The 23,679-nt window shown below is 45.0% G+C and overlaps 2 protein-coding genes across 12 annotated transcripts in view; one reads left to right on the top strand and one right to left on the bottom strand.

Moving 5' to 3' along the window:
• The window catches only part of CDC45 (cell division cycle 45), a 41,489-nt gene extending 24,333 nt beyond the window's left edge, over positions 1-17,156 (bottom strand). For 3 of the 8 annotated variants that reach the window (XR_008675116.2, XM_055374946.2, XM_055374947.2), the window contains exons 1-8: positions 17,047-17,154; positions 16,599-16,792; positions 16,401-16,460; positions 15,573-15,665; positions 13,479-13,616; positions 12,299-12,442; positions 1,893-1,948; positions 243-291 (exon numbers count right to left, since the gene is read on the bottom strand). Coding sequence is in view for 7 of the 8 variants with exons in the window: in XM_055374946.2 (XP_055230921.1) it covers positions 243-291; positions 1,893-1,948; positions 12,299-12,442; positions 13,479-13,616; positions 15,573-15,665; positions 16,401-16,460; positions 16,599-16,649 (591 nt within the window). In the remaining variant the exon portion in view is untranslated. Of the gene's footprint in view, positions 1-242; positions 292-1,672; positions 1,769-1,892; positions 1,949-12,298; positions 12,443-13,478; positions 13,617-15,572; positions 15,666-16,400; positions 16,461-16,598; positions 16,793-17,046 lie in introns of all 8 variants that reach the window. The other 5 variants (XM_055374948.2, XM_055374949.2, XM_055374950.2 and 2 more) reach the window with 3 other exon arrangements.
• Positions 17,157-17,180: 24 nt separating this feature from the next.
• Positions 17,181-23,679, top strand: part of UFD1 (ubiquitin recognition factor in ER associated degradation 1) — a 29,844-nt gene continuing 23,345 nt past the window's right edge. The window contains exons 1-3 of one of the 4 annotated variants that reach the window (XM_004063023.5): positions 17,181-17,535; positions 21,006-21,138; positions 21,514-21,546. In XM_004063023.5, the coding sequence (XP_004063071.2) occupies positions 17,533-17,535; positions 21,006-21,138; positions 21,514-21,546 (169 nt within the window). In that variant the 5' untranslated portion in view covers positions 17,181-17,532. Of the gene's footprint in view, positions 17,536-17,615; positions 17,794-21,005; positions 21,139-21,513; positions 21,547-23,679 lie in introns of those variants that run through there. The other 3 variants (XM_055374954.2, XM_055374956.1, XM_063704927.1) reach the window with 3 other exon arrangements.

Here is a 23,679-nt window from a genome sequence, read left to right as displayed (position 1 = left end):
TGGGTGCAAACGACCATCTTAATAATTACCTCTGAAATGAGGATTATTCTCTTTACAGAGGAGGAGATGTTTAAGGCTCAGAGAGCTTGCAACACCTGCCCAAGGTCACACAGGGGGAAGACATGGAGCTCAGATTCAAACCAGGCTTTTGTGGCTCTAAAATCTACATTTCTTCTTCACATTTGAGGACACTGACCCCTGGAGTCAGAACTTTATAGTGAGTTCCACCTATTCATACTTACCGATGTCCCATGATATTCATACTGCTCGTAGTCAAAGAGGATGTCTCTTCTGTAATGACATAAAATGCAGGTCTTCAACAGGAAGTAGCAGTACAGGAAGCCAAATATTTTGGAAAAATGCTAAACTTGACAGTATTCAATGAAATGCAAATTAAATCATGGTACTATTTGTTTTCACATATTGACTCTTGGTTTTTTCTTTTTTGTTGAGACAGGTTCTTGCTATGTCTCCCAGGCTGAAGTGCAGTGGTGTGATCACAGCTCACTGCAGCCTTGACATCCTGGGCTCAAGTGATCCTCCTAACTCAGCCTCCTAAGTAGATGGGGCTACAGGCATGTGCCACTACACCCAGCTAATTAAAAAAAATTTTTTTAATAGAGACAAAGTCTCACTATGTTGTCCAGGTTGGTCTCAAACTCCTGGGCTCAAGCAGTCCTTCCACCTTGGCTTCCCAAAGTATTGGGATTATAGGCATGAGCCACAACACCTGGCCACTTATTGACTCTTTAGCAGAATGTATATGCGTAACGTTGGGAAATTAACACAAACTGCCAGTGGCAATGTATGACGTAAAGTGGTATAGTTCAGAATTCCAGTTCAGAGAAATTGTCCCATAATTACAATTCAAAGGAAAAAGCAAGACAAAACTTGCTGTGTGCACAAAGTAATTCACTGAAGCCTTATTTATAATGGCAAAATATTGGAAGTAACCTACATTTCAAAAAGAAGGGAAATTGCCAATTAAGTACTAGGCTGTTTAGAAAGCCTGTTCAGAACTATTTTAAATGGTTATATTAAGTAGAAAGATGCAAAATCAGATGTATCATGTAAAATATGCACAAGTATGTATAACCCAGGAATAGAAACCCAAACCCTTCAGAATCTCTTTGAATTAGGCAGTGTGATTATGGATTATTTTCACTTTTCTTTCCTTATGCTTCCTGAAATGGTTTTATATTACCCTTTTTTGGTTTGTTTTTAGAGACAAGGTCTCACTCTGTCACCCAGGCTGGAGTGCAATGGCACAATCATAGTTCACTGCAGCCTTGAACTCTCCTGGATTCTCATGCCTGGGCCTCCCAAAGTGTTGGGAATACAGGCATGAGCCACCACACCTGTCTTACATTGTCCTTATCCGAGGGGGCAGCCTTCCTCCTGTGGCAGCAGCAGGAGTGCATGCCCTTAGCTGAAACAGGGGGAACATCAGCTGGATGGCCTGGGAGACCTTCCATGAGAGATCCAGCAAGGGCTTCCCCCGGGACCCACCTCAAGGGCACTGCTGCATGCTCACTTCAAGCTAGAATAACCTTTCCAATATTTTCATTTTAGAGCACTTCTTATAAATAATTTGTAAATCAAAGTATCTACATTGGAAAAACTTGATAAAAATAAAGAGCCAGGGCCATGGTCTCTAATGGATGGCATGTACCTGGGAGACTTTGGGGCTGTCCTGTCACTCATGGGACCGGGGAACAACCTGGAGCTCTTCTCCAATGCAGCGGCCACAGGTTCACTCCCAGAGCCACTGGCCCAAAGGTTCTAAACTCAATAAATTATCCTGAGACAGAAAGTCAGAGATATGGGTGGCACCACAGACCCCCAGGCAAGTGGGCTTCTGGTGCTGGGAGCAGCTGGAAGCACAGACTCACCTCCGGGCCTCCCACTCTCGCCGCTGCCTCCTCCGCATGGTTTGCTCCACTATCTCCTGATACAGGGACAAAGAGAACAAAACGTGGAGCAAATGCACCAGGAATTTATCCCCACAGCCCAAGAAGGTTCCAATTTGGCAGAAGTCAGTAGGCCCAGACCCCTGAGAGAGAACACGGTCACACCAGTGCCCCGAGCGCAGCCTGTTCCTACGGAAGAGAGGCATGGAGGCAAGCGATGGCTGTGACCCCTTCTGGCCCCCAGCTCTCCAGACACCATGGGCAGAAAGAGTAGGGGCTTCCCAAGCACCTGCTCCAGGCAAAACTGTGTTCGTCCACCCTAGCTGCTGTCACCCACAGCACTATGGGATCCAAGGTAAGCTCACACCCACTTTGTACCAGCTTCCACATCAGGATTGATGAGAGCTAACATTTCTTATATTCTACCATGCGTTAGGAACTATTCTAATGTTACAGGCACAACCTCGTTTAATCTTCACAACAAAGGCATGGCATAATGTGGTAGGTTTAGAAATCCATGGTCCCGAGACTCCTGCTTCTGGGAAAATGGAGTAGATATATTTTTCCCCATACATTCATTAAATATACCGAAAACCCTTCGACATCATAGATCAAACAAACAAAGTAAGGCTGGGCGCAGTGGCTCATGCCTGTAATCCCAGCACTTTGGAGACAGGTGGGCGGATCACATGAGGTCAGGAGTTAAAGACCAGCCTGGCCAACATGGTAAAACCCCGTCTCTACTTAAAATACAAAAATTAGCCGGGCGTGGTGGCACATGCCTGTAATCCCAGCTACTTGGGAGGCTGAGGAGGAAAACTGCCTGAACCCAGGAGGTGGAGGTAGCAGTGAGCCGAGATTGTGCCACTGCATTCCAGCCTGGGTAACAGAGCAAGACTCTGCCTCAGAAACATACAAACAACAACAACAACAACAAAAAACAAAGTAAGACTCTGAAAGGTAGAGGTGAAGGCAGAGCAGTTAGGGACTCTGGGACATGAGGAACAACACAGTGTTCCTTGAGTTTTCCTTCTGGTTCATATACGCCAGACTTGGAGCTGAAAAGCCAGCAACCTAGAAATACCAACAGGTGCAGACAACAAAACAAAACAAAACAAAACAAAACAAAACAAAACAAAAAAACCCCACAAAAGCTGCTCTGTCTAGTCAAAGGACTGGGAAGGAGCAACCTCCCAAGACAGAAAGCTTTTAGGCAATAGCCCATCTACTCTAGCCAACACCACCAAGAACATCCATATCCACCCCAGCAAAGGCCCAGTGGGAGCCTAGGCTCCCATCCTTGCGAAGCTGTAGCAAGGCACCCCAAGCCCTCTGTCTGGGGGTATCAGAGAGGCCAAGGAGGGAACTGAGACTGCAGCCCCTGCTGGTTGGTGACAAGTCCACACCCCACCTCTGGGTGGGAGAACCAATGGTGGGAGAACCCAGACTTCCACCCCCACCTTCTAGTAATGAGAAATTCCTCCCCTCCCTGCTAGGAGGGTAAGAGGCAGCAAAGTGGGAAGCCTGGACCTTCACTGCCCCAGGTGACAGACCTGATCTTTTACCTCTACCTGATAGGTGGGGAACCTGATCTTTTACCTCTACCTGGCATCACTCACTCTCCTTGCTGGAGCCGTGTCAGAGAAAGCCAACTAAAACAGAAGACTTAAAGAAGACATGAAATCTCATCACATAATACAAAAATCTCCTGGTTTCATTTGAAAATTACTCATCATACCAAGAACTAGGATGATCTCAAAATGAATGAAAAAAGAAAACCCACCGATGCCAACACCAAGATGACAGAGTTGTTAGAATTATCTGCCCAAGATTTTAAAGCAGCCATCATAAAAATGCTTCAACAAGCAATGACAAACAATTGAAACAAATGAAAGCCGGGAAGCCTCAGCAAAGAAATAAGAGATCTAAAGAAGAGACAAGTGTTCTAAACAAAGTTTAAGAAAGAAAGAAAGAAAAAGTATATATATATATAAAGAAGAAAGTTTAGAACTGAAAAATACAACTGGAATATTAACTCAGCAAATACGCTCGAGAGCAGAATGAAGGGGACAGAGGGAAGAATTAGTGAACTGGCAGAAAGACAGAAATTACCCAGTCTGAACAACCGAGAAAAAATAGACCAAAAAAACTAGAACCTCTGGGACTTGCGGGGCTACAACAAAAGAGCTAACATTCACGTCATCAGTGACCTGGAGGAGGAGAAAGAGGGTGCACTGAAAACACACTTGAAGACATAATGGCTGAAAATTTGGCAAAAGACATAAACCTGCTGGCTGGGTGTGGTGGTTCACACCTGTAATCCCAACACTTTGGGAGGCCGAGGTGGGCAGATTGCTTGAGGCCAAGAGTTTGAGACCAGCCTGGCCAACATGGAAAAACCTCATCTCTACTAAAAATACAAAAAAAGTAGCCAGGCATGGTGGCACATGCCTATAATCCCAACTACTCAGGAGGCTGACGCAGAATTGCTTGAACCCAGGAGGCAGAGGTTGCAGGTCCTCCAGCCTGGGAGACAGAGTGAGACTCTGCCTCAAAAAAAAAAAAAAAAAAAAAGACATAAACCTGCAGATTCAAGAAGCTGGGTAATGGGAGGTGGAGGTTACAGTGAGCTGAGATCGTGCCACTGCATTCCAGCCTGGGGGACAGGGCAGGACTCTGTCTCAAAAAAATAAGAGAAACAAATAGGATAGACACAAATCCACACCAAGACACATCCTAACATCCTAATTAAACTTCTGAACACTCAAACAAAACCAAAATATCTCAAAAACAGCCAAAGAAAAATAAGACTTTCATGATAGGGAAAAAGCCTGAATGACAGAGGATTTCTCATGAGAAATCACGGCAGCCAGAGTAAGTGGCACAGTATTTTCCAAATGCTGAAAGAAAATAAGTATTAACCCAGAATTCTACATCCAGTAAAAGTACCTTTTAGGAATAAAAAAAAAAAAAATCAAGAAATTCTCAAAGATGGAAAACTAAGGGAATTTATCTCCAGCAGCTCTCTCCCAAAGGAACGGTTAAAGGAGACTCTTAAATAGAAAGGAAATGGAAAAGAAACCTTAGAATACTGGAAAGGAAGAAAAAAATACAGTAAGTAAAAATGAGGTAAATACAATAGGCTTTCCTTACTTATCCTCTTGAGTTTGTAATTATGCTTAATTACTGAAGCAAAAATTATAACACTGTATATGTGGAGGAAATATTTAAGAAAATTATATTATAAATGGGGCAGAGTAAAAGACATTAAGAGAAGACAAGGCCAGGCACAGTGGCTCATGCTTGTAATTCCAGCACTTTGGGAGGCTGAGGCAGGTGGATCACTTGAGGTCAGGAGTTTGAGACGAACCTGGCCAACATAGTGAAATCCATCTCTACTAAAAATACAAAAATTAGCCGGGCATGGTGGCGCACACCTGGGGTCCCAGCTACTCGGGAGGCTGAGGCAGGAGTACTGCTTGAACCCGAGAGGTAGAGGTTGTAGTAAGCTGAGATTGTGCCACTGCACACCAGCCTAGGTGACAGAGTGAGACTCCACCTCAAAAAAAAAAAAAAAAAAAAAAAAAGAAGATAAGATTTCTACATGTGACTCAACTGGTAAAATGATGATACCAGTAGACTGTGATAAGTTATGGATATGTAATGTAATAACCTGAAACAACCACTAAAAAATCTATACAAGGAGATAGACTCACAAACACTAGAGGAAAGAAAAAGAAAGAAAACAGGCTGGACGCAGTGGCTGTAATCCCAGCACTTTGGGAGGCTGAGGTGGGCGGATCACCTGAGGTCAGGAGTTTGAGGCCAGCCTGCCCAACAAGGTGAAACCCCATCTCTACTAAAAATACAAAAAATTAGCTGGGCGTGGTGGCACGTGCCTGTAGTCCCAGCTACTCGGGAGGCTGAGGCAGGAGAATTGCTTGAACCTGGGAGGCAGAGGTTGCAGTGAGCCAAGATCGCACCACTGCATTCCAGCCTGGGCAACAGAGCAAAACTCCATCTCAAAAAAAAAAAAGAAAAAAGAAAAAGAAAAAAATAGAATAAAAAAACAGAGACCAGGAAACAGAAAATAAAATGTCAGACTTAAGCCCTAACATGTCAATAACTAAAATAAATGTAAGTAAGCTAAGTTTATCAATTAAGAGATAGAGAATGGCTTTAAAAAACATGATTTAAAAATATGACCCAACTGTATGCTGTTTTAAAAAATTCACTACAAATGTAACAATATAGGCAGAATGAAACTAAAGAATGTGAAGATATATCATGCAAACATTAATCAAAGGAGAGCAGGAGTGGCAATATTAATATCAGATAAATCACACTTCAGAGCAAAGCAAATTACCAGAGACAGAGTGGGACACTAAGTGAATAAAAGGGTCAATCCACCAAAAGGACACCACAATCCTAAATATGTGTGCACAAGAGAGCTATGAATACATGAAGTAAAAAGTGATAGAACTGGAAGGAGAAACAAACAAATCTATAATCAGAGTTGGGGTCTTCAATGTCCCTTTCTGAAGAGTTGTAAGTATTACTAGCCAGAAAAGCAGCAAGCAAACAGAACTCAACACCACCACCAACTCTCAGTACGTAAGTGACATTTCTAAAACACTCTACCCAACAGCAGACTATGCATTTTTTTGACTGACTGCAAATGATATTGTATTTTAAATTTTGGTGTCCATGTATTTATGGCTAGCACGCAGAAATAATAAATATTGTTTGTTTTTATGCAGGTATAAATCTAACAAAAACAGAAAATTTATACACTGAAAACTGCACAATGCTGATGGACAAAAAAGGAATGAGCCATTGATACAAGTAAACATGGATGAATCTCCAAGAATTATGCAGAGCGAAAAAAAGCCAATCCCAAAAGACTACATACTGTATAATTCCATTTCCATTTCCATAATATTGTTGAAATGAAATTACAGAAATGGAGCTCTCTAGTGGTCACCAGGCAGCAGACAAGTGGGTGTGGCTATAAAAGGGCAACAGAGGGATCCTTACAGTGATAGAAATGTTCTGTATCTTTTTTTTTTTTTTTAAAGCAATACCCATGGGTTATTTTGGCAGTTTCTGAATGCATAAATGGAATAGACATATTCAGTTTCTGGCAGAACTTTCACAGTGATTTCTAACCTTTAGAGTGCCAACTGAAAAATCACATGATTTATAAATTTAGAAAGGAGACTTTCTTTTCTTTAGAGATAGTCTCACACTGTTGCCCAGGCTGGAATGCAGTTGTGTGCTCACAGCTCACTGCAGCCTCGACTTACTGGGCTCAGGTGATTCTCCCACCTCAGCCTCCCGAGTAGCTGGGACCATAGGTGTGCACCACCACACCTGGCTAATTTTTGTAGTTTTTGTAGAGACAGGGTTTTGCCATGTTGCCCAGGCTGGTCTCCAACTCCTGGGCTCAAGTGATCCGCCTGCCTTAGCCTCCCATCCTGACCGTGATATTATACTACAGGATTTTACCATTGGGGGAAGCTGGGCAAAGTATATAAGTGATCTTTCTATATTACTTCTTACAACTACATGTGAATCTGTAATTATCTCAAAAGAAAAACTTTAATTAAAAAAAAAGCCATGGTCCTGGTGAGGAAACTTTTGGCGGGTAATGGAATTGTTCTCTATCATGGTGGGATGGTGGTTGCATCTTTATACATTTGTTAAATCTCATTGAATTGTACCACCTAGTGAATTGTGTAGACATTATGCCTCAATAAAGTAACAAAATTCCCACAGCCTGAGATTTCTTTGACCCTGCCACAATGCATGGTGGGGTCCTGTCCCCTCCCTTGTGGCTACAGGATGCTGAGGTACTCCAAGGCTGGTCGGGAGAGCCATGCAGTGGCTGCCCGGGTGACTGGAATATTCATGCTGGAAGCCTGAGCAGTCATGTTGTAAGGAAGTCACATTCAATGGAGAGATCCTGCAGGTGCTTGGCTCAGTAGTCCTGGTTTGGAGCCCTCCCAGCAGATGTCTGAGCCATGCTTCCAGTTCTTAGCCATTGAGTCCCCACCTGAGGGCCCAGATATCACAGATCAAAAAGATGTCATCCTCACTGGGCTCTGCCCAAATTCCTAACCTACAGAATCCATGAGCATAAGGAAAAGGTTGTTTTAAGCTGCTAGGTTCTGGAGTAATTTGTTAAACATCAGTAGGAACCAAAACAATTAAGTCTAGTTATTCTCCTTATTTTACAATGGCACACAGAGGTTAAGTCACTCGCCTACAGTCACAAAGCTGTTATAGCAGATACAAAATTTGAAACCCGTGACCTGAGCCACGATATTATAGCACCTGTAGATTAAGTATAATTATGGTTATCTTTATAGCGGAATCTCATCTTTGCTGGGGTCCAGCTCTAACATCCAACCTTTAAAAGACAAGTAAAAATGATTCTCGACCCCATGTCTCCTCTTTTCTTTACAGCAGAACTCTTTTTTTTTTTTTTTTTTGAGACGGAGTCTTGCTCTGTTGCCCAGGCTGGAGTGCAGTGGTGGATCTCAGCTCACTGCAAGCTCTGCTTCCTGGATTCACACCATCCTCCTGCCTCAGCCTCCTGAGTAGCTGGGACTACAGGCGCCTGCCACCATGCCCGGGAAATTTTTTGTATTTTTAGTAGAGATGGGGTTTCACCGTGTTAGCAGGATGGTCTCAATCTCCTGACCTCGTGATCCACCCACCTCGGCCTCCCAAAGTGCTGGGATTACAGGCGTGAGCCACCACGCCCGGCCTATAGCAGAACTCCTTAAAACAATTATTTATAACCTATTGTCTCTAAACCTCTTTGAATGTGCACGCCTATTAATAAAAATATTTCATTCTTTTCTTTTTAAGAGATGAGGTCCTGCTCTGTTGCCCAGGCTGGAGTGCAGTGATGTGATCATGGATCACTGCAGCCTCAACCAACCTCCTGGTCTCAAGGCATCCTCCCACTCTAGCCTCCCAAGTAGCCGGGCCTATGTGACCATGCTACCATGCCTGGCTAATTTTTATTTTATTTTTATGTAGAGACAGTGTCTTGCTATGTTGTCCAGTCTGGTATAAATATTTTCTTTTTTTTTTTTTTTTTTGAGACAAGAGTATTGCTCTGTCGCCCAGGCTGGAGTGCAGTGGCGTGATCTTGGCCCACTACAACCTCCGCCTCCCAGGTTCAAGCAATTCTCCTGCCTCAGCCTCTCGAGTAGCTGGGATTACCGGCATCTGCCCTTGCTCCTGGCTAATTTTTGTATTTAGTAGAGACAGGGTTTCTCCATGTTGGTCAGGCTGGTCTCAAACTCCTGACCTCAGGTGATCCACCCGCCTTGGCCTCCCAAAGTGCTGGGATTACAGGCTTGAGCCACCACACCAGGCTGGTAAAAATATTTCTAAGAATATACCTCTAAAAAGCAGCCGGGCACGGTGGCTCACGCCTGTAATCCCAGCACTTTGGGAGGCCGAGGTGGGAGGATCATGAGGTCAGGAGATCGAGACCACCCTGGCTAACACGGTGAAACCCTGTCTCTACTAAAAATATAAAAAATTAGCTGGGCGTGGTGGCAGGCATCTGTAGTCCCAGCTACTTGGGAGTCTGAGGCAGGAGAATGGCATGAACCCGGGAGCTTGCAGTGAGCTGAGATCGTACCACTGCACTCCAGCCTGGGCGACAGAGCGAGACTCCGTCTCAAAAAAATATATATATACCTCTAATATACATATACTAAGTTATAAATCATGCACAGGTTTTAATTATATAAAAAGTATTCTTCTCAAGAATGCTTGTTATTAAAATCAACGCTCTAGACCTAATTTACAGATCATAGAAAATGCAAGGATAGAGAAGCAAGTTAAAGTACTCCATGAAGAAACAAGTAGTAGTAAATATTAGAAAAGAGGACTGGCCTTCAATGTCATTAAAAACAAAACAAAAGAAAAAAAGAGGTAAGGTATGGTTCTAGGTTAAGACAGTAAAGAGGAATAGCTAAATGTCTTAACCTTGATTGGAGAATAGTTCAGAAATAAAAATAGCTGCAAAATATATTTTGAGGACAATTAAAGAGACCTGAATATGGGCTGAATATTACATGATATTAGGATATTATTCATTTCTTATGTATGACAATGGCATTGTGTTTATGGGGAAGAATGTCCTTATTCTTAGGAGCTGCTTATGAAAGAATGTGTAGAATATCATGGTTTCTGGCTGGGTGTGGCAGTGCATGCCTGTAATCCTAGCTACTTGGGAGGCTGAGGCAGGCGAATCGCTTGAACCCAGAAGACAGAGGTTGAAGGGAGCCGAGATCGTGCCACTGCACTCCAGCCTCAGTGACACAGTGAGACTCTATCTCAAGAAAAAACAAAATAAAAAATAAAAAAGAATATCAGTTTCTGCAATCTATTCTCAAATAATACAGAAAAAAGAATACACAGAAAGAAAGCAAATGTGGCAAATGTGAAAAACTGTTTTTGTTTTTTTGAGACAGGGTCTCTTCATGTTGCCCAGGCTGTTCTCGAATTCCTGGGCTTCATCAATCCTCCTGCCTTGGCCTCCCAAGTAGCTGAGACCACCTACAGTCATGATCCACTGTTGACTCTAGATTGAAGGTATATGGATATTCACTGTACTATCCTTTCAACCACTGTATACATTTCAAAAAATTTCAAAATAAAAAGTTGGTGGGAAATTATGCCTATTATAATCCATGAATATTATGTTAAACATTTACAAACACAAATTCCAAATTGATGTGTTAAGTATGTAAAAGGAAACGCTGATTATTTTCCTGTATCTCATCAAGACAACCTACCTTCTCTTTGCTGCCAAACCCACTGGTCTGTTCTCATTTGCCTGTTCCTTTGGCACTGCTGGCCAAGCCTTCCTTGAAACTTTCCTTCCCACCTCAGAGCTGCAGTGTCTATGGATGCTCTGCCCAGGAATCCTCTTGGCTCCATCCCCTGCTAACTCATGTTTGGTACCTGAAAGCTTTCCCTAATTGTGCTCATTTACATGATCAGTATCTGTCTCCCCCAATGGAAAGCTTTGCAAAGGCAGGACTTTGCTCTCATCCCTGCACCCCAGGGCCTAACTGGTACCTGGCACATAGTAAGTGCTTAAAAAATATTTGTTTATTAGTCAGAGTGGAAAATTCCAAGACTTCTCTGTAGAACATGAATGTTTCCCGGGAAATCCCATTGGATACCGACATTTGGGAACCAATGAAATGCAGCTCATCGATAGTTAAAAGAATGCTATATAAAAAAAACTCAGAGAACAAAAAGGACCCCTCATAAATCAAAGATTAGAAGATAAAGACCAAGCTGAGTGTAGTGGCATGTGCTTAGTCTCAGCTACTTGGGAGGCTGAAGTGGGAAGATAGAGTGAGCCCGAAGTTTGAGGCCAGCCTGGGAAACAGAGAGAGACCCTGTCTGGGGAAAAAACAAAAAACAAAAAGTCTTCCAAAAAATAGAACAAAGAGCTGGGCAAGAGGTAAGAAAATATAACAGTGGGTCCAAGAGGTTCCCTATGAGGCACCCAAACCTAGTGAAACGGGTGACAAAGGTGAGAAAGAAGAGAGAAGCATGCCTCAGTTTGAAGGGCATTACCCCTTCCCCAAATGGAGAATGTCTTGAACATCTCAAATATGGCTCAAAAAGGCTTCCCAAAAGCACATTACCGGGAAATGTCAGGCTGAGGATGAAGGGAAGACCCTAGAACATTACGGGGGCAAATTCTAGGTCACACACCAAGATCAGGAACCAGAGGGCATCTTCAAAAGCATCACGTGGCCCTCCGTGCTATGGGAACAACCACCTTCTGCCTGTCATTTTACATCTTGCAGAAGCCCTAGTGTTGGGTAGGCCACTAGGCCCAGCCCCAGATCACTAAGCAGCTCAGACCCAAGGTCCACATGGTGAAAACCATTGGTATCTTCACATACAAGATACCTCCCCTGCAGTAATTGTCTGGGACTGGGCCTGGCCAAGGGATGCAGACCCACATTGCTCCTCTGCAGTGACTGCACAGTAAGTGATGCTAGAAGACAGTAGAAAAGGAAGGGGTGGGGGTTACACTATTTATTGCTTCTCTACATTATTTTTTTGCTATCTAGCCGCAGAGCTGAGCTGTCCTAAATTTCATTTCTTCTGACAGGATCCTATTGGACAGATAAGCCACTATTTAGGGAAGTCCAGTAACCTGCCTGAGGCCACATAACCAGGGGACAGCAGAGCCCAGGGTCAGCATCCATGCCTGCTAACTTCTCCACTTCCCACTGCCCTCAGTTACACCTCGGCCTGGCAAGCTTCGGGATGACCTCCGACCTCTGGGAGTGCAAGTTCCTCTGGGATGGCTGTGAGAGACCCAAACTCACCTCTTCTAACCGTGTGCGCTTCTCAGAAGGCTCTGACCCATCGCTGTCATTTCCTGAATGCTCTTCATCCTCCTCTTCATCCCTGAAGATGTCTTCATAGGCGGGAACTTCAAGGTCATCATCTTGTTTAATGAGTAATTTGATCTAAGTTCAAAACAAAAAGGAATTAAGCCTCTCCTCTTTCTATGGAAAACTATACAATATGTTCTTCTGCAGAATCTTATCATTTCCTAATAAGCTGACTCAGTTTCCTGTTCATACAAATAGCTACCTATTTAACAAGAGTTCCAGGCTTCTAAGGAATTTTCTTGTTTTCATTACCAGTGAGGCACCAGAGTTACACCATACATGGTACGTAGAAATTATGAAAATCTGAAAACAATTCTTTGAGAACCATCTAGTCTTCTTAAGTCTGGAAACACAGCATCCTCTTACGTCATACACCAATAAAATGAACGCCCCACAACTTGGCCTCTGATATAGGACATGAAGATGTGTAACCCCTAAGTGACTAAAACTCCTGTCTAAAAGCAACTCCAGGCTGATTTTTCTTTTCTTTTTTTTTTTTTTTTTTTGGAGACGGAGTCTCGCTCTGTTGCCCAAGCTGGAGTGCAGTGGCACGATCTCGGCTCACTGCAAGCTCTGCCTCCCGGGTTCACGCCATTCTCCTGCCTCAGACTCCTGAGTAGCTGGGACTACAAGCGTCCGACACTATGCCTGGCTAATTTTTTGTATTTTTAGTAGAGACGGGGTTTCACCACGTTAGCCAGGATGGTCTCAATCTTCTGACCTGGTAATCCGCCTGCCTCGGCCTCCCAAAGTGCTGGGATTACAGGCGTGAGCCACCGCGCCCGGCCAAGACTCCATTTCAACAAAAATAAAAACAAATATTTGCTGGGCGTGGTGGCATGTGCCTGTAGTCCCACCTACTAAGGAGGCTGAGGCAGGAAGGGTCAGTTGAACCCAGGAGTTTGAGGCTGCAGTGAGCCATGATTGTGCCAGTGTACTCCAGCCTCTCTCTTAAAAAAAAAAAAAAAGATGACAAAGACCAGGTTCTTGTGTTCAGGCTGTTCCCAGTCCCACAGGGTAGTCAGACACACACCTTACCAAGAACACCAGGTGAGACATTGTACATGGCATAAAAAGTACAGACAGTTTGAGGGCATAGCACAAAAAGTACCTGGGTATCGTTGTATACATTGACGACATTGACTGGTCTATGGGTGTCACACACAAAGAATATAGTGTCTTCATCAGGTTGAAGAATATCCAGTAGGTCTACATTAGCTCCACAGTTTATGAGAATAAAATAATGAAACTGAAAAAAAGGAAGATATTGTAAAGTAGCTATATCGAGGAGGCCCCTTTTCCTTCATCACTAAGCCTCTGAGTTGTTCTGCTTAAACTCACTCAGTCCCTGACATGTGGCGAGGCCCACGTGGCAAGGGACTCCAAAAAATGGCCAGGCTGGTATGCTAAGTGCTTTAGCATGGTGACACAGCAGGGTGGGCCCTGGGGCTCCCAGTTTTCCCCAGGAGCACGCTGAGACTCAGCAAACCCAAGTCTCATGGACAGGCTCAAGAAACTAATGAGGAGGAGACCAAGACTTCGAGCACGTGATTGGGTCTCTCCAGACCTCACAGTACTATGCTGCGTGCCTCTCCAGGCTAATGGCATCGTACAGGTTTAAGTTTTTAGCAAATACTTTATGGGTACTTAAATATTAAGTCCTTTATCACACTCTATCACTATAGCATTTTCTTTCCTTATAAATACCGAGCTGGTGCGGGTCCTTGACATAATAACAGGAACATCAGGAGAGGATTTGTCTCTGCCAAAACAATCCTAGATATGGCTAGGGACTCCAGGGACCCTCTTCCACGTCCCATCCCCCCTCTGTGGGGTGTACAATGTCCCATCTCTCATTTGGCCCCATGCAGAGGTGGGAGGAATCCTGGCATCTATTGTTTAAATTTATTCCTGGATTTTAAGTTGGAAACCAGGATGCATTTTCTCAGAGAAATAACATAAAATAGTAGTGTATTCTAAAATAATTTTAACTAATTCCAGCACTTTGGGAGGCTGAGGCAGGCGGATCACTTGAGGTCAGGAGTTCGAGACCAGCCTGGCCAATGTGGCGAAACCCCGTCTCTACTAGAAATACAAAAATTAGCCAGGCGTGGTGGTGGGCACTTGTAATCCCAGCTAGTTAGGAGGCTGAGGCAGGAGAATCGCTTGAACCCAGAAGGCGGAGGTTGCAGTGAGCCAAGATTGCACCATGACACTCCAGCCTGAGTGACTAACGCCATCTGTATAAACATGGAAATATCTACACCGCCGTCTGTATAAACATGGAAATATCTACACCACTATCTCTATAAACATGGAAATATCTACACCGCCATCTGTATAAACATGGAAATATCTTCACCGCTATCTCTATAAACATGGAAATATCTACACCGCCATCTCTATAAACATGGAAATATCTACACCGCTATCTCTATAAACACGGAAATATCTACACCGCTATCTCTATAAACATAGAAATATCTACACCACTACCTGTATAAACATGGAAATATCTACACCGCTATCTGTATAAACATGGAAATATCTACACCGAAGCGAGATTCCGTCTCAAAAATAAATAAATAAAGGCTGGGCGTGGTGGCTCATGCCTGTAATCCCAGCAATTTCGGAGGTGGGCGGATCACAAAGTCAGAAGATCAAGACCATCCTGACTAACATGGTGAAACTCCGTCTCTACTAAAAATACAAAAACATTAGCCGGGTGTGGTGGCGGGTGCCTGTAGTCCCAGCTACTCAGGAGGCTGAGGCAGAAGAATGGCATGAACCCAGGAGACAGAGCTTGCAGTGAGCCGAGATCGTGCCACTGCACTCCAGCCTGGGCGACACAGCAAGACTCCGTTTCAAAAAAATCAAAATAAAAAAATAAACCAAAATAAAATAAAATAATTTTAACTAGACCATATTAAAAACTGCTAGATTCCAAGCACCTTACAATCAAATTTCTGCAAAACAAGTTCAAAGTTGGGGCTATCCACATTCATTATCTTTTTTCGCTGTCAATTTTGCTTCTACAACTTGGGTGTGGTAAGTCACCAGTATATACAGCATGTTTTTCTCTTCCATATTGCCTAATGTAGCTGATACTTAAATACACACTTAATCTATCGTGGAAATAGAATGCTGTGTCAAGAAATTACAATTGAGTAAAAAGCCACGCTATTCTAAAACGCATCTTCAATACCTGTTCTTTATGCTCAAGAAATGCAGTTTCAAGTTCTTGCCACCCAGAAACTGGAACCAGCGTATATTGCACGTGGTCACACTGGAACAAGGCCTGGAGAGAGAGTGTTTTCAAAGCCTATCTTGTTTAGGACATTAGCAATTTACCTTGAAAAGAAACTGAGGAAGATTAGACGGGTTGAGAGACAAAAGACACGGGATAACATTAAAGTTAGTGAAATGCTTACGGGAAAAGCTAGGTGCTAGGGATATGAGCATTTACCATACCATTCTGTGAATTTTGCAAATTACCAAAGTAAAACATCGGGGAGAAATGCCGATTTAACTTCCAGGCCTTCTGAAAAGCTCCTGATCCAAGGGCCTGACCAAAACAACGTAAATACTATGCCCTATTCAAAACCAAACTAACGATCTTCCCTAATAGACTAGGGGCTCCCATATTCCCAGCAACACCTATGACACGACTATACCCACAGTTGTCACAGATTCCTCTCTCTCAAATCCCCCATTTGAGAGGCCACTACAGATCCAAAGTTTCCCCCAAATGCAACTGCTTTGTTCACCTATTAATATTAATAGCTTATTGCAAAAATACAAACTAGTCTCTTTACCTTTTACTTAATCCTTTATCCCACCCCACACCGTTGGGACAGGGAGGCAACCTCTCCTCCGAGTCTCTCTCCTCTCACTTGCTGCTCACCTCCTGCCCTGCTCCCTCTCCCACCCTAAGCCCTCAGCACCCATCCTGACACTCTGCCCGCCCTGCGCCCCCACGCAGCACCCTCACCTCTCGCGCCGGCTCCGCCCTCCTAGGGTCCGCAGAACTCACCTGAAGGATCTTGCACGCACACAGAGCATCCACGTCCGAGGCCACGAAGAGAAGGACCCTCTATCGGGGAAGAGCAGACCGGCTGAACGCGGCGACCCGAACCCCGGCCCTCCCCTGCCTCCCAGTCACCCACGGCCGCTCCCCCTCATCCCTTCCCCACAGGCAACGCCTCGGCGGGGGTCCCGGACTGGGCGTCACCTGGCTCTGGACCACCTCGTAGAACTCTTTGCGGAAATCGGACACGAACATAGCCACGGCGGCCGGACGCCTGGCGCTCGCGCTGAGGTACCAAGAGCCCGGCGGCGGTCAAGACTCCCGCCAAATCACGGCTCCTCCGATTGGTCCAGGGATCACCAACCAATAGCTTCTTAGTTCCCAGCCTTCCTTTCTTTCTGATTGGGCCACATTGGAGGCGGCCATTAGCGCTCTGCCATTCACGGCCAGAAAACTCCAGCCCGCCCCCAAAGAAGCGTCACCTCTGAGGCCGAACGCAAACACTGTTGCCCCCTTCAACTCTGACTCGCTTTTACCCAGAAACGCGACGCTGGGCGGACATCTTTACTTTGGGAAGAGAAGCCTACTGCCTCCCACTGGGAACCCTCAGGGAAAGTATACTCCTAACCATACATTAAACTCAGTCACATACCCAATGGGGCAGCATTTACGTTTGCAATAGGTTTTTGGTGTGGTTTGAAGAAGGATTTGTAGCTTAGTTCCGCCCGAATCCTCGATGGCTGAAGCAGAGGCAGTCTGGGCAGTGCATTGTGGGTAGTGTAGTCTTAAGGACAATGGGCCCTACTAAATTCGTCTGGAGGGGAATACTGTCAACACGTAATTTAAAATAACTTTTAAAAGTACCTATAAAAGGGGAAATAAATCACGAAAGGGCATTTTAATGCTTCTACTGAGGGTGTTTTAGAGCCTAGCGTCTTCGCCTGGCCTTTTCTCTTTTGCAGCCGACGCTTTGTCCCGGGCACCCCCCCTCCGGGTCTCGGGTCCGGCACTTCCGGTGAGCCTCTGGAGCGTACCGGCTTGGCGCGGCGGCAGCGGCAGCGGCGGCTGGGAGAGCGGTCGGCGGGGTTTCTTCGTTGCATTGCCTGAGAGGAGCGGAGTCTGCGAGGTGGTGTCCATCATGGTAAGCGCTGACGGGCAGCGGGCGGGGGCTGGGCCTTGGCCCGGGGCCTGAGGTAGGGCCCGGCGGGGCGGGGCGGGGCGGGACGGCGGCGGAGGTGCCGAGTCACCCGGGCCTGAGTCCGGCCTGCAGGCTCATCGGCCGCACCGGGCACAAGCAGGACCCTTGACCACTAACCGCCTGTGGTCGCGTCCGCCGGTCCTGAACGTGGCTCGCATTCCGTCTCAGCCGGACTTGCCCTCCTTGACGAAAGAAAGGAAGGTTTGTGTCCATTCACGGGTTTCCCAAGTGCTGGACGCGCAACAGGTTTCCATAAACACAAAGTTAGTTGCAAGGTTGCTGGGGATGGGGACAGAATCAGGCGCTCCCCAGGGAGAATCCGTAGCGGGCATCCCCGCTCTTGGGGGACACCCAGCTCTTGCCCCAGCTCCGTGAGCTCCGTGCCTACGAGTTCGTGCCTTCGAATCTGTACAGCGGTGTTGTGTTCGGTAATGATAACGATGGAAGCTAATACCTGCTGGTACATTTCCTGTTACACAGCTTTTAACACCTGTACTCTTTCATCACGCCTTATTTCTTTTAATTCCTACAATCCCTTTGGAAGCAAGGATGATGATGATTTTAAACATGAGAAAAATAACGTTTACAGAGGTACTTTATTCGAGTCACAGAAGTAGGGAGTGGAGAGTTGAAGCCAAGTCTGTCTGGCTGCAAAGCACTCTACGGTATTGTCTTCCTGTCACCTGTTTATTTTAGTAAAGACAAGGAATGATTGTTAGATTTTATCCCAAGTGTGTCACTATCAAACCCTGGCTTATTTCTATTCTTGAGTTCATCCACTCAAGAATACCTGGTATGTTCCAGGCAGTGTGCTAGGTCTCGGGATTGAAAAGGAAAGTGAGAGATGGGATCGGGAGCAGCAAAGAAGGGGCAGAAGGTCGGGTTCATGGGTAAACTGCAGGCAGGTTGTTAAGTATGTTGCCCCTTTGTGCGGATTTACCTTTTATATTCAAAGAGAAGAAATGGCTTACATAAGTTGGCTAGTGAGAAGCACTCAAGGGAAGCAAGCCCCTACCCTGTTCTGGCCTTGTTCACCCAGAAACGCTATTTCATGTGTTATGGTTCTGGCCAAGATTTAGTTGAACAGTTATGCTGCTTAAAAGAAGAAAGACAAAAGATTGGAAATTACTGTGTTAGAGTGCCAGGGAGTAAAGAATCATCCCAGGTTTTAGGCGGGAACATGCTATGTTTGCATTTTGGGAGATGGCTAATTCAGCTTGCTAATTTTGGAGTTGCTAGTAAAGTGCTTTGTCAGTAGGTGGCATTCCTTCTACTAAATATATATTTGGAATCAAGTCAAGAAATTTTCTCTAATACAGATTTTTTTTTTTAGTTGTGGTTAAAAAAACCAAATTTTTATCATCTTAACCGTTTTTCAGTCTATAGTTCAATAGTGTTGAGTACATTCACGAGCAACAGATTTTCAGAACTTTTTCATCTTGCAAAAGTGAAACTCTACTCACATTAAACAATAGCTCTCCATATCCTGCTCCTCACAGCCCCTGTCAATCTCTGTTCCGCTTTGTCTCCATGAATTTGCCTACTCTAGGTACTTCCTAGAAGCGGACTCATAAAATATAAGTCCTTTTATGACTGACTTACTTCACTTAGCATGATATCCTCAAGGTTCATCCATGTGACAGGATTTCTTTCCTTTTAAAAGCTGAATAATATTTCATTGTATGTATATACCATTCCACAATTTGTTTATTCATGCATCTGTCATTGGACACTTGAGTTGCTTCCACCTTTTAGCTATTATGAATAATTGTGCTATGAATACGGGGTGTACAAAAATCTCTTCTTGATTCTGCCTCCAGTTCTTTTGAATATATATCCTACTGTGAGATTTTAGGTGGTTTCAGTTACCCGAGGTCAACCATGGTCCAAAAATATTAAAATAGAAACCACATTCACATAACTTTTATTACAGTATATTGTTGTAATTGTTTTATTATTAATTGTTAATCTCTTACTGTGCCTAATTTATAAATTAAACTTTTTTTTTTTTGAGATGGAGTCTTGCTCTGTTGCCCAGGCTGGAGTGCAGTGGCACGATCTCGGCTCACTGCAACTTCCGCCTCCTGGGTTCAAGCGATTCTTCTCCCTCAGCCTCTTGAGTAGCTGGGATTATAGGCGTGTACCACCACGCCTGGCTGATTTTTGTATTTTTAGTAGAGAGAGGGTTTCACTATGTTGGCCAGGCTGGTCTCAAACTCCTGACCTCAGGTAATCCACCTGCCTCTGCCTCCCAAAGTGCTGGGATTATAGGCGTGCGCCACCGCACCCAGCCTATAAATTAAACTTTATTGTAGATGTGTATAAGAAAATTGTAGATATGTATAAGAAAAAACATAGTATGTATAGATTTCAGTATTATCTGTGGTTTCAGGCGTCCACTGGGGATGTTGGAATGTATCCCCTGTGGATATGGGGGTGGGGGGTGGGAGGAATACTGTACTTTGAGAAAACCTTCAAATTGATACATGTTTGCTAAGCCTCATCTTAGTCTACAGTTTAAGATCTAGGATCTTATCTTTTTAATGGCATCATGTTTTAGCTTTGCTTGTTGCTGTAAGAAAGCATCATAACATAGTGTAACGTGTACCTACTTTGTGCTGTGAGAGCACACTGGAGAGGCACTAGACCTGACCCTCAGCAGAGCAAGAGAGGCTTCCTGGGGAAAGGAAAGGATGGTAATTGGAACCCAGGGGAAGGGGTGCAACCACTGGGTACCTGTTCTTCCTGCTGCCCGGAATGTCTTTCCCTCTTTTTTGCCTGGCTCCCTCTCATAGCATTCAGGTCTTTGTGCAGAGTCCCTTCCTAACCACCTATTTAAAATAGCATTCCCAGGAGCCCTGTGTCTACTTACCCTGCTGCTTGTCTTCAGAACTGCCAGACACACGTGTGTGTGTCTGTTGCTTTGAGTGTATATATCTCTTGCTTTGAGTGTCATTTTCACCAGGACAGGGGTGGTATCTATTTTGTTAGTGGACAGACATCACTGGAGTGGTGTTTCCCTTGTGCTCGTATCAGAGCCTGGCAGACAGTAGGCACTCAATAAAGAGATGTTTCAATTAACAAATATTGTTTAGGTTAATGATAATAGGAAAAGTGTTCAAGGCAGAGGAACTAGCCCAGGCAGGAGTCTGTGGGGCTGTCAATACAAGTCTCTGAGGTATGCAAGAGGTTGGGCCTTGATCCTGAGGATGAAGATGGGAGCACAGCCCTGAAAAAGGTTCAGGACAGGCTTGGCATGGCCTGTTTTGTATTTAGTAAGATTACATTGAAGATTTCAGTACATTGTGTTCTCTGACAATGTTTAGTAGCATTAATTACTCTGACATGTTTTGGCTTTTGACATGAAGAAATGTACCTTTGTTTTAATACTTGTTTCTCTTTCCTCCTTCTAGTTCTCTTTCAACATGTTCGACCACCCTATTCCCAGGGTCTTCCAAAACCGCTTCTCCACACAGTACCGCTGCTTCTCTGTGTCCATGCTAGCAGGGCCTAATGACAGGTCAGATGTGGAGAAAGGAGGGAAGAGTATGTGCTTGTTTTTATTTGAATAGTAACTTTTCCTGCCCTAACTCTGCAATGCTGTAGCCTTCAACAGTACTTACTTTGCATGTGGGAGTCAGAAGCTAGTGTTACTGTGAAAATGGTGCTGGGATTTATCCCCGACTTGCTCTGTTGGGGTGGGGTGCTAATTATGGTTAGGTTTATGGCTGATAACCATTCAGTTCCCAAAATAAATTACATCAAGTAAGATTCTTTATGAAAGATCACTGGGACATTCTGGCTACCGTAAAAACAGTTTAAGGCTTTTTGTTAGATATAAAGAAACTGCATCTTGCCTTTGGTCTGTCCTTTTTATTTTTATTTTTATTTTTTAATATTTCTTAAATATTCTTTCCACAGTAATTATGCCGCCCTCAGCCCTGGACCAACTCAGTAAGTATCTTCTGAGTGACTTAAGGACTTAGATAATGTACATATGGACACCAAGAGTCAGCATGGGCTCCTCAGTACATCCAGACACCAGTGCCCTTTGTCAGCATCTGGTTGTGAATTGTCCCTGGAGGGCATGCGCTGGGCTGGGAGAACCTGGGTCACAGGTACCTAGGGCGAGGCCAGGGCCCCCTGAACCTCAGCTTCATCACTGCCCTGGGTGCTTCAGGTTCCTCCTCTGTGAAGGGGGTTCCCTTCCCCTTCCTGATCACCACCTCCACCCACCCCCCAACTTTTCTCAGTATTCTGTCAGGATTAAGTGAAGGTACAAGTATCAAGTGCTTTGCACCGTGCCAGGGCAGCTGATGCCATTGGCTGGACTCACTAGATTTTTTTCCTAAAGGAAGAATTGGTCAGCTCACAAGAGGGCGCTGTGAGCAGGTTCCTCATCCCCTCACCAAACATCTTTCCTGAGCTCCAGACCCCCATTTCTTTTCTTTTATTTATTTATTTATTTATTTATTTTTGAGACAGAGTTTTGCCCTTAGCGCCCAGGCTGGAGTGCAGTGGCACAATCTCGGCTCACTGCAACCTCTGCCTCGCAGGTTCAGGTGATCCTCCTGCCTCAGCCTCCCGAGTAGCTGGGATTACAGGCACCCGCCACCACGCCGGCTAATTTTTTGTATTTTTAGTAGAGACGGGGTTTCGCCATGTTAGGCAGGCTGGTCTTGAACTCCTGACCTCAGGTGATCTGCCTGCCTCGGCCTCCCAAAGTGCTGGGATTATAGGCGTGAACCACCATGCCCGGCCCAGACCCCCATTTCTAATCTCCAGTGCACCAATGCACCAATGCATCCTCAGCATGTCAAAAACTGAGCTATTGTCTTCCATCCAGAAGCCACTCCTCTTGCTGGGTTCCTGCCTCTTACCAGGAGTGAGATAGGCCCACAGGGGTTCTAAGAGTGGCCACATTCTTCCTCCCTTTTCTCTGACCCCTTATCCCACGAGAGCAACCTGGAAACCCATGTCCTAGCCCCATACTACACAGGCACAGAAAATCCCAATCATGGACAACCCAATCAAGGATGCAGTCATTGCCTTCCAGGCTTAAAGAGTGTTTCTGGTGTGAATTCTTCCTGTGTGAGGCAGGAGACTGGGGTTGGCCAGGAGGACAGGTTCATGCTTGGTTTTGGGGGCCTCTGGTGGCAGCAAGCAGAGAACAGGTGCTGGCTGTGGTGTAACTCACCTTGGGCTCTTTGCCCAGCCTGACTCCAGAGTAGCAACTTGACCTCTCTGAACCTCAATGTCCTCTTCTTTAATTGGGGATATCTACAGTGTCTGTGCATCAGAAGTACTGTAGTGTCTGTGACAACCTAAGCTATCCGATTCCAACCACAAGGTGGAGGTAGCCCCTGAGCCAGCACCGGCTGTGCTATACCCAGTGGAGGCCTCAGCTCAACCAGTAGGTCAGCAGAGCTATGGAGTTCACAGTTCTCACGAAGACCCTGTCATTACAGAGGAGAGAACAGGCTTCCTAAAAAGGTCTTCCTTTCAAGTCATGCTGACCCAGGAGCCAGACACCAGGGGTGACCCTTGGCACAGGTGTCCAGAAGAGACTCAGGGGCTGGGTCATTGAGGTGTAGCTCAGATCAGTGTTGTTCAAATCTTTTAAGTGATGGGAGAAACTCTTTCTGTCTAAATCTTATAGAAAGTCCTCTAATTCATAAAATGAAGTTCTCTGCTTTTTTTGGAGGAAGTGAGGGGGTACAGAGGGACTGGGAGCCCCAGGGCACTGGGAGCCTCTAAGTCACAAAATGCAGTTTGAGAGTCAGTGGACTGAGGGACATTGGAGTCTCTTTCACTTGCAACAATCTCAGACCCTTGGCTGAGCCCAGTCCAGTTTACTGTGGACCAGCTGTATGTCAGCTCCATGGCTCTAGCTGAGAGGTGGACCGGGACAGAGGTCCTGGCCCCTTTACTGCCAGTGTGAGAGTCACCCTTGGTGATAGGAGGGAGTGCCCACCCCTACTGTACCTCCATGCTACTCTCAGAGGTTTTCTGTAGCTTCCTGCCCAAGCTTTTAACTTGATTTGCTTTATTAGAATTTTTAGGGAGATCTCAAATGGAATCAGCGTT

The sequence above is a fragment of the Gorilla gorilla genome, chromosome 23, assembly GCF_029281585.2.
Source record: "Gorilla gorilla gorilla isolate KB3781 chromosome 23, NHGRI_mGorGor1-v2.1_pri, whole genome shotgun sequence".
Classification (NCBI taxonomy): Eukaryota; Metazoa; Chordata; class Mammalia; order Primates; family Hominidae; genus Gorilla; species Gorilla gorilla.
This window is presented reverse-complemented; position numbering and strand designations above follow the sequence as displayed.